Raw genomic sequence first — 10,911 nt, 5'->3', positions numbered from 1 at the left:
CTTATATAAAATGCTTTGCAGCAATGCATAATATACATTTAAAATATCCTTTTTCAGCTCAGCTAAAAAATGAATAGGGAGCAATTAAGTAAACACCCACCAGTTGTGTGCATTATTTATGTTGTTTGCTCATACATTTTTTAAGCTTCTTTGTTTAATAAGGAAGGCATTACAGTAAATGATGTTACATAACCCTGAGTGGAAAGTGCAAGAACAAACCAACATATGTGACTCCTGTGGTGGGGATGAAATTAATCAATCTTTATTCTTTAGCCTATTACAAAGACAACTTCCTTCTTATTGGCTTATTTTATTAACCTTAGCTGCAGGCTTGTAGTGACTAAACACGGTTGATTTCCTGCTCTCTGGTTCTTTTAGAGTGATATTTCTAATATTTACTAATTACTGCTTGCACTCTATTGGATGACAAAAGTTTAATATAAACAAGTTAAGTTATGGAGATGACTAACATGTGAGTCCCATGCTTGTTAAATATGCTCAGTTTGAGGTGCTGGTTAATAATAGATCTTATAGTTCATAGACCAAAACAAAACTAAAGACACCAAATGTTTGTATAAAAAAATATAACATTTTATTTCCAGCTACAAAGTGAAACATGTAACATTTTTGTCACACTTCTCAATAAAATAGTAAAAAATACTGTCAACAAAAAATACACTATTGATACATTTTTGAAGCACAGAACAAATTTGGCTTTTAAATTAACTTAAACTGTACAAATATATACATCATTTACACATCAACAATACAAAAAAAAGGAATGAAATTACAATTCTTCCAGTCTTTTCTTCTATTTTTGTACAAAATAGACACTTTGTTCCTATAGACACTTCTTCCTTCTGACCTGAATCAGTAATAGTCATCACGTCTTTTTTTTTTTTCTTCTCAGTGCCGTGGCGAAGCCCACTGTGTTCCTTATCTAACCTCAAACTCAGCACGCTGCTCGCTTTCTCATCCACATGCTGGGCGGAAACTCTGACCTTTCCTCTACTCTGTGAGCAACACCGTAGACACAGAGACAAGGCCGACATTCAGGCCTGCGCTAACAGACACAAACACACACACGCTCACACACACACACAAGGACACATTCAGACCTGTTTGGACAGGGGAACACTGGCCCGCTGTGGTCTGCGTGCTCCTTCTACAGCTGCTTAGAGTTTCCAGGTCTGGTCTGGGCTTGGAGGGAGGGGGGAGTTATTAGACACCTCGTTTAGGGAGGACGTCAAGGTTTAGATAGGGTATAAAAATGCATACAGTAAAATGGACGGGTCTGTAAAGGGGATTTCTAGGGGGAATGGGCGGCAACCTGACAGTAGGTTTGTCAAAAATAGAAGTTATAGTGCAGGAATCTCTCGGGGCTGCTATGCAACCCCCAGTCTGAGTCTATGTGGCTGATGTGCGCCAGCCGTACAAAACACACAGACACTTACACGAGTGTCTGGACTACTTTTACAATGAGACACAAATAAAAAAAAAAAACATATATACTGAGCTGCAAAATGAGATGGAGTTCTGTTTGTTTTTCAAGTCATAAGCTGCGATCGTTCATTCAGTGGCTCACGCCATGTCTCCCATCATCTTCTTGTAATACATGGACTCGAAGATGTCGTTCTCCCCGGGGCAGTTGTGGTGGCAGGCGCAGGACTTGATGAACATCATGTGCTTCTTCATGACCTGTCCGTCGGGGCATTTGAACTCCATGGGCAGGGTGGTGGTTCTGTGGGGGGTGCAGCAGCGGCCGTCCAGGCAGACGCCGCAGAACTTTGGCCTGTAGGACTTGGTGGTGGTGCAGCCGGAGATCTCAAACTTCATGGGCTTGGAGACTCTGGGAGTACGGATGCACTTTTTGCCTTTCTGTTGGAGGAAAATCAGAAGAAAAACAACTTCAGTGAGCATTCTTTGGCTTTCTAAGTTATGATAGTTTATCTTAAGAGGTCACGAAAATGGTGCAGTTGAACAAAAACTCACCCTGATGCTTTGCTCCAGCTGGGACTCGCATGGGCGCACCATACACAACCGGGTCTGTTTCTCCAGGCGGCATTCGCGGTTATCATTGGTGACCCTGGTGGAGATCCCAAGGCCGCAAGTCTTTGAGCAGGCGCTCCATTCAGTAGTCTGAACCAGGCAGTTCTCCCTCATCATGGAGGGATCTGGGCCATAGGTCTCTTCCTCTCTGTAGGCTGTAAACACAGGATCAAACACCGGATTAGAGACACCATTCTGATTACATCTTTGTATAAAGAAACTACGGTGTCATTGGTGTAAAAATAACTTACCGGCCAAAGCTGAGCCCATGAAGCTGTGTCTGTTGGGAGAATCGCACTCCCACTCCTCGCAGCACTTCCCTGGCACCTTGACACGTCTCGGCATGGGGCAGTCTGGGCTTGGCAGCCTGATGTCCATGGAGCAAAGGGGGACGCAGCCCACAGCTCCATCCAGACAGGTACACTGGTACTTGCAGCTGCTCTGGAAAGTCTCCCCACTTTTGTACATCATGCCTCCGAACACACAAGTGGCTCCCTCTCGAGCTGTTGGTGAAGAGACGAGGAAAAGCTCATGATTCGGTTCATACAAAAGACAGTTAATGATCTCCAAAAAGAGTGATTTTCAGCTGCTCACCTGTGCACACCCCGATGCGTCTGTTAATGGGGGCTCCGAAGTCACAGTAGAGACCTTTGTGTGGGTCGCAGAGGTCTTTCTCAGTGCACAGCTCCCCCATCTGCTTGGCGCACACCCTGCAGCAGCCGCAGCCGTCCAGGACCAGGCTAACTCCTGGGGGGCACTGAGGGGGAGTGGAAGGGCACGAACACTGGTTGCTGCACTCCTGACCTGCAGCCTGAGCACAAACACACGCTTAGTTAAACATCATCTCCAAAAAGTGCATTATCGACGGCACATGGGGAGCACAATATCTAGATCTTATGTAAGGCATTGCCTTTACATTAAAAAACTGAGCTCTTAAGCCGAACAGCAGTAAAAAGTATTTTTTGTCCTTTTTTGACTTACCATGTGCGAGAGCATGATGCACAGGAAAGGCAGCACAATCATTTTCTTCATTCCAGCAGACATCTTTTCTTTCTTGTGGAAATAGATTTTCCTTAAGTGTTGTTGAGAAAGTCTTCCTTTAGTCTCAGAGTATGAGCTTGAGAAACCGTTTTCTGATCAAGTTGATCTCTTGTCTCGTTCGTCTCGTAGCGTTTCTCCGCTGCTCCGGTCACAGTCTGTCCTTTCTTTCTTTCTTGGTGAAAGCTAGAGTTTAGCTTCGGTAGAGAAGTTGATCTGAGTTCTGACTGCGGAGCTCACCTCCCTTTATACTCCCTGGCCCTCGCAGCACGTCACTGGGGGCTGAATGGAGAGCCAGCCCTGGACAAACATGGACATACTTGGCATTCTTTCCTTGCTTCCTGACCCCCACTCCAGACATCCCACATTCCTGCTGTCTGAAGGCAAGGCTCTGCTGCTCGGGCCAAACAACACTGTCTCTCTCTCAGAGCGGGCTTTCATCTGGAATGGGAGGTTAAGTCTGGTTAGAGGCCTGGGACCCCACACTGGGAATTCCTGAAGCCTGACTTCACAAACAGACAGCCGGTACCTATAAATATTAATCTCAAAAAAAGAAAAAAAAAACTTCAGCACGGTTAAAAAGTGAGGGCACAAAGAGCTTTAAAAAGAACAGGTAGAGACTCGTAAAAATGCATCAACATGCCACGATTAAATAAACGGACTGATGTTTAATGTGTGGTTAAGACTTTAAACCCACAACAGCATTCCTCAGCTTCGGCTTCAAAGCTGCACAGACAGCCTGTACTTTAGTAAATTAACGCGAGCTTTTGGGGAAAGGAAGTTCATTTGAGTCATTAACTCGTGTCGGTTATCTAACAAGGTGCTCGCTCCTGCACACACACTTGGCAGCTGCTGGAAGCTTCTTGTTACCGTCTTCTGTACTCGTGTGGTTTCATCTGGGACACTGCAGGGGCATTTTTGTGCACTGACATCAGCTGCTGAACTGCAGCTTTAAGCAAAACACATTATTAGTACATTATGATCTGTGATGCATGAGTGAGGCATTTTGTTCACAAACACTTCCTTCAGTGCTGTTGTGTGACACACATGATGAGGCAGTTTATTTTTCCATGATTCCCCTGTGACTTAAAATATGTAAACCAGATACAGACAGAAGTAGTTTTACCCTACACTAACGTAACAGTACCAAAATGTTAAATACTTAATTATAAGTAAAAGTCCTGCATTTAGACAAAAAAATCATTCGTAAAATATTGGTCTTTGTGACAAATATATTCTTTAAATTTTTCATAGATTGTTAATGCTGTTATGTCAAAGCATAAGTAATGTTTTACCATTGTGGTGAGGTGTATTTAGTTGTAACTACAGTGTATAGTACAGTGAAATAGTTTGGCCCTAAGTTTTCCAACCTAGGGGTTGAGATCCCTCCAAAGGTTCACTAGATCAGTCTAAGGCGTCGTGGGATGATTAATGAAGTAGGAATTTGTATTCTTTTTTGGACTTTTTTCTGATCTTTGCCTTCTTGGGACATATTAGATTGTTGTACCTCCTTGAGCTGTGAACAGTTATTTTAATGTCACCATCTGAGAAGTTTAGAGGTAAAAATTCTCTTTAGAGGAATTTCTAACAGCATGGGGACATCTCATACGTGACGACGAGCCAAAAAGTTTAACAGCCTCTGATTTAATCATTAACAATGTGTTTAATTTTATTTACTTAGATTTTGATGTAAATCCTTAATCTGAAAAGCAAATGTAGTGTATGAAAAAACACAATATTTCCCTCTGAAATATAATGGAAACTAAGTATAAAGTAGCATTTAAATATCCAATGTGTGTAAAGGTTTTATTGAAAACATTTTTATGTGGACAAATCATTTTCAAAAAGTAATACACGTGCAGAGCTTTTTGAAAAAACATTGCTTTTCTGAGAAAAAAAATCTATATATACATTTATTTATATATGAAATAGTTGTTAATTATAATTTACTGCTTTGTAAGATGAATGACGTTTTCTTCCAACAAGGCTTGTTAGCTAATAGTAAAACGATGTTGGTATCCCATAGTATCTCGGTGTCGTCAGTGATTACACGTCTGTGTAGTTGCCAGACAATGTGGAAAAAAAAACCACAGAAAAATGTCAGAGTTTGATGATGAGCACCAGAGTCAGCTACAGGAGTTTCACTTTTCCTCTTGTCCGTCAAGTTAGAGTTTAGGGGGTCGAAGCACTGTTGGACTGTCCCCTAAACAGCTTTTCTGCCCGTGAACTGTCAGTTCAATGTCTGCCCTGTTAAAACACAAGCTAACACAGTAGCAGCGGCTTACATTCAAGCCGTTAAATATACGCCACAAAGACTTGACATCTGCCGTTCAAGCTGTTATCAATAACCCCTTTAATTACAATACTTGAGTAAATGTACTTGGTTACTTTCCCACTGCAAACTAGGACCGACGGGTCCAACCTTCATGATCACAATAGTCCTTTGTAACTGATGTGTGATAATAGCATCAGGTAATGCCCATTTCATCCAGATTCCCTTATTCCTCATTCAAAGTCTTATGAAACTCCAGTTTAGTTGATATTCAGACTCACAAATTTGGCAGTTGGTTAATAGAAAATGTGCTTTGTATATGTCTTTCATTTGTTTCTGCTTTCCAGCTAGACAAAATGGTTCCCATTTCCTGAGTTACCTGAGCTGAATGAGCTGCCCTGCCAAGCTATGCAGGTATTTAGGGGACAAAGACTTGTGTTCTCAGTTAATGGCACTGACCATAATGGATGTTTGTTGATTTGAGCATTTGGCTGCTTTTCTTACATCCCAAAAAAAGCTTTTTAAATTCTTCTTAGAGGATTCTGTTGAAAACAAAGGCTGGGGATTTAATTTCACATTTGACTGGGCGTTTTGACTTTCGAGGAGGGTCTTAGTCAGGACAAATCACGATTAAAAACCCTGAGTCGACTTTAGTGAAAGTGCGGTACAGCCCACGAAGGCAGATATTACGGGAACAAAGGCTACATGTTCTCTGGCTTCTCACCTGCCTAATGAGGTTTAGTCTGTGACGAACTTGAAAAGGCCAGGTGTGCCCTGTCCCTGGCCAGGCTTATTTTACTACATCAAACCCCAGAGTGGAGGATTGCAGGAAAGAGGCTAGACAGAGGTTTGTGTATTTTTTTGAAAAAGGGGATCACACACCAGGCGAGACTCTTATGAAAGGCGGCCCTGCTCCTTCTCTAGCCAGCGAATCGGAAATGAAAAACTCCCAGAGAAACCTGGAGCTGCAGGAATGTGAGTGAGAAGCCAGCAGACAGGGCTGTTACTACAGAGGAAGCTTTGCCATATAAGGGCGCCTGCTCTCTTCCTAATATGGATATGTTCTTTCTCTGTGCTGGCTCAGTACAGTAGGGACTCCTATTTGACCATCTGAGTGAGGAAAAACACAGACATGAGTGAAAGTGTGATGTCCGTCAAAACAGACCAGTGGGTGTGTGTGTGAGAGAGAGAGTGTGTGTGTGTGTCAGTCCAGTCATCACAACCTCAGGGCCCAAACTTCAACTGCATGATATCTAAAGGAAACAGCTTGATGGAGGAACGTGCAGCCGTGCTGCAAAACAACACTCAGACTTGGCTGATATTTTTATCTTACGTGCAGACGTGCACACAGGGGCACACTTTGAGGCAATAGGCCCCTGGGCACAGATTTGCAGAGACCCCCCTCCCTCGCCTTTGTGGTAGTTAGGTGTTTTCTTGTGGTTGTTTGGGTCTTTTTGAGGTTGCTTTGGGTTTTTTTGTTGTTGCTCTGTGTCTGTTTAAAGGTAATTTGCATCTCCTTGTTTTTGTTTTGTGTCTCCTTGTGGTTATTTTTTGTCTCTTTGAGGTACTTTTGTGAGCCCTTGTTGTTGTTTTGTGTCTTTTTGTAGTCATTTGTGTCTCTTTTAGGTTATTTTGTGTCTCCTTATAGTTATTTTGTGTATTTCTGTCATCATTTGGATCTCTGTGAGGTAATCTTGTGTGTTACTGAGGTGTTTTTTTCATCTTATTTGTTTTGTGCCTCTTTGGGGTACTTTTGTGTCCTTGTGGTTTTTAGCTCTCTTTGAGATATTTGCACTTGTTTTGTGTCTCTTTCTTGGTGTTTTGTCTCCTTGTGGTTGTTTGGCGTCTTTTTTGTAGTCGTTGGGGTCTCTGAGGTCATTTTGTGTCTTATTAAGGTAATTTTTGGGGGGTTTGTTTGTGCACCTTTGAGGTAATTTTGTGTGTTCTTTTAGTTTTTTGTGGGATCTCTGTTTTTGTTTGGCTTTATGCATTTGTTTTTTTTTGTTGCTTTCTAGTTATTTTTTGTCTCCTTGTGGTTGTTTTGTGTACTTTTGTAGTCAGTTGGATCTCTTTTTAGGTAATTTTGTGCCTTATAGAGGTGATGTGGTTGTTTTTGGTCCTTTTGCATTGCTTTCTTGTCATTGTGTGTCTCCTTGTGGTTGTTTTGTATTTCTTTGTGATAATTTTGAGTTGCTTCCTGGTTGGTGAATGTTAATTTGGCATTTGACATTTTGCAAGTGAAGGCCAGGGGGCCCCCCTGACACTCTTGACCCCTGGGCCTGTGCTCAGTCGGCCCTTTCAGTAATCTATCCATGTCTGAGAGTAATGCTGCTCAATCTGGTTGTTTATTAGTCTTATTTAGTCTTTTGAATGGTTTTAAGGGATATTGTACAAATATAAAGTGAAATCCTATTGTTATTTTTAAGCTTTGGTTCATTTTTCTAATATTTTTTTTCACAGTCTCATGTCAGACCAAATAATAGTACTGAAGGAATATCTGAGAGGTATACTATGAAGAAAACAAAGTGAATAGTTCAACAAAAAAACAAATTATGTTGATTCCTGATTGTTTTGTCCTGCACAGTGGCTGTTATCTTGCATGTCTAACTTGGGAAACTGATATTTTTCTGGGTGTTGTTATTCTGCAGGTTGTTTTTGCCATCAGACTGAATGTTCACCGAGCTCTGTCTGTCAGCATCAGAGTTTCCTGTGCTGAATATCAGCAGGCTCAGTGGCCACGTGCTTCGCTGTTCTGTAGAACTGGATGTGTGGATGGGCTGACTGCGGCGGCCAAAGGAAACATATGTCTCTGTGTGTGGTAGGCCCAGATATGTCAAGGCTAAGTATAGACCGAGATATTTGTCTAAGAGAATAGCCGTGGGTTTAAATCAGTAATGGAACTGTGCCGGTGATACAATGTCAGGGGAGTCTGTTCAGCTTTGTGCTTGTTGGCTTTGGTGTAGTTGGACATACCTGCGTGCAAGCTGTCTGACTTTAAGTCTTCTAAACTTTCACATGTTGAAAAAACATAGTATTGTTGTTTGTAAAAACCAGTGCATACAAATTCTAAGTATGCTGATGATGATTCACTGGTACTGTTGCAGTTACAATGAAATAACATTAATGAGATTTAAAAGTAAAAGTCAAAACGTGAAGCTTTAGATGTAATTTAATTTAGTTATTTACTTCATATGAAGCTGGTGCATCTTTTGTTGTAATGTACCAGTGGACGGTAATAAAATCTCCAGCTAATAAAGTACCAATAAAACCATCACAACATACCAGTCCTCCAACCCTTAGACCACATAGGTGGTTTGTCTCTACCCTCTAATACGACCCACAGGAATCTTTCCTAAAATAGTGCCCCTAACAATTTTAAACTCATGGTTAACATTATAAAATGGACCCAGTTTGGTCAGATTGTTTAAGTAAAGATCATGGTTTGGATTAAAATAAGCATGTTTGTTAAATAACAAGTTACATACTTTTAAGTTAATCCTAACACATTTGTGATATAAGTGATAAAAGTTAAGTATGCCACATACTGATGCAAGGTTAGTACCTGCATGTACGCTTGTTGACATCCCAGCATTGGTTGCCATGTACATGTACAACATAATTCCACCATGTCCTTGTGTTGGCATCATGCTAGCTGCATCTAAGATTGTCAATAGCAGATGCAGAAGGATACTTGTAGTGCAATATGTAGATGCTGAAGTCCACTGCAAAGCAGCAATATCTTATGACTTGGGAAGAGAACATGTTGGTTGTTCAGAAACCAAAAAAAACCCCCAAAACATTAAGACAAAGTTACAACTAAAATTATAGACAGTGATGAGATAAAATAATTCCTGTTCATCCCTCAGTCAAATGATGGCTCCCTAAATTGGCAACCAGTCATCAAAACTTTGCGCACTTCTTTTCTGGAAGTATGTCAGAGACTGTCATTTAAATTGATGTGTGGTGCCAACATTAGTCTTGAAAAGTTTGATCAGAAAGATAAAAGAGTAAATGCTGGCTATGGAAGAGGATTTTTTCCCTTTACTTTAAAGTCAAAACTTAAATCAATCTTTCACATGTGGCCCCAATCCCCTTGTGTAGTTGGCAAATCAGCTGATTGATGTGAAAAATATTAAACTAACAGTAATAATTTGTTTCTGGCATTAGTCAAGGCAGCACTGCAGTAACAGGACCAAGAGTTGACTTACTGTATACAGTGACACTGAAAACTGGAATCAGTCTCTGGAATAACGCTGACACCAGTACAATTAACAATAATAACGTTTTGCTGATGTATTATTTCACAATTTATTAGTCTTCCCATTAAAAATGCACCCTCAGCACCTCCACCCTCACCAAGAGAATAAACAGTGGGAGCGGCGCTCCTGGTTTAGCTCTGTACTGATTTAAGATCATGTGACTCGTGTAGTTATGCCAGGTCAAGGCCTGCCTTCTATCCTCGTCTGGATTTACGCACAGTGCTGCCTGCCGCTTATAGCCTCATTACTTCACTGCTTGTTTCATAGCTACTGTGTGACATCACACTCTTGTCAGCTGGGGAGTTTCCAACTTTGGTGTGTGTGGAGATGACAGACTCAGTGTCTCAACAGACTACATTTTTATATGCCCACATCAGGCTCTGGTGACGACACTGTCCTCATTTAGTCTCCCTCCAGCATGGAAAGTGGACACTATTTCTAGTTTTCTTCGAAACCTCACATGTGTGCAGTTCCATCACACCAGGGTTCATGATGTCATACCTGATGCTGACGTCACAGAGGAGGCTTTTCTTAGCTGTTTCCATGGTTCCCACAGTGCTCGTATTCAGCGCAGCTGCAGTCATACCTTCCTGGCAGTTTTAAAGCTGGAAGATAAACATCAAAAGTAAAGAAGGCCAGTCAGTCGCACTGAACACTGTGCACTGACTGAGGCTGCATTTCTGTTCCACACCGGGCCAGATATAGACTTTAATTTCACAGTTACACTTTTAGTGCATTTAGTATTTCTAGAAGCATCTGTCTTTGATTTTGCTTTTTGTACTTTGCACTTTATGCCTGTTTGGGAAAAAAAGTGCAGATATATTTATCCAGGCTGTTCTCATGCCCCAGAATTAGTATTTAACCTACATAATTGGGAAGGCTGCCATCAAGTGACCACTAATCAGGACGTATGGGGTGGGACGGCGGTGGACGGGTTAAACAAACACGCTTTCCTCCTCGAGAATAGTGATCATGCCCCTCGTGAGTCCAAATTTTAGGGTATTTTGTCATCATGTTTCTTTTCTTAAACCTACATAGCTTTATGTTAAGTACATAACATGTAGAAGCCCAACAATGTCTCATTTCCTAAACTTAATCTACATAACTTTACATTAAGTATGTAACTTTACATTAAGTACCTAACATGTCAATGCTAGTCCATATTTCTTCTCCTAAACCCAACCTTCATGACTTTACATGCAAACCTAACCCACATGACTTTACAACAAGTCTTATCCCAACTCATCACATGGACTTCCATGTTTACATATTATGCTCTAAAATTTCAATGTG

At 41.3% G+C, this 10,911-nt stretch overlaps 1 protein-coding gene across 1 annotated transcript; it reads right to left on the bottom strand.

Annotated features, from left to right (window-relative positions):
• Positions 1-569: 569 nt before the first annotated feature.
• ccn2a (cellular communication network factor 2a) lies at positions 570-3,314 on the bottom strand. Its single transcript, XM_042503350.2, has 5 exons — positions 3,031-3,314; positions 2,644-2,860; positions 2,301-2,552; positions 1,993-2,204; positions 570-1,878 (listed from the first exon to the last, which is right to left on the bottom strand). Exons 1-5 carry the CDS (start codon positions 3,091-3,093, stop codon positions 1,582-1,584), a joined length of 1,041 nt encoding a protein of 346 aa, XP_042359284.1. The 5' UTR covers positions 3,094-3,314; the 3' UTR covers positions 570-1,581.
• Between the last annotated feature and the right edge of the window lie 7,597 nt (positions 3,315-10,911).

Source organism: Plectropomus leopardus, chromosome 16 (assembly GCF_026936395.1).
Source record: "Plectropomus leopardus strain MGB_pleo_1.0 chromosome 16, ASM2693639v1, whole genome shotgun sequence".
Classification (NCBI taxonomy): Eukaryota; Metazoa; Chordata; class Actinopteri; order Perciformes; family Serranidae; genus Plectropomus; species Plectropomus leopardus.
This window is presented reverse-complemented; position numbering and strand designations above follow the sequence as displayed.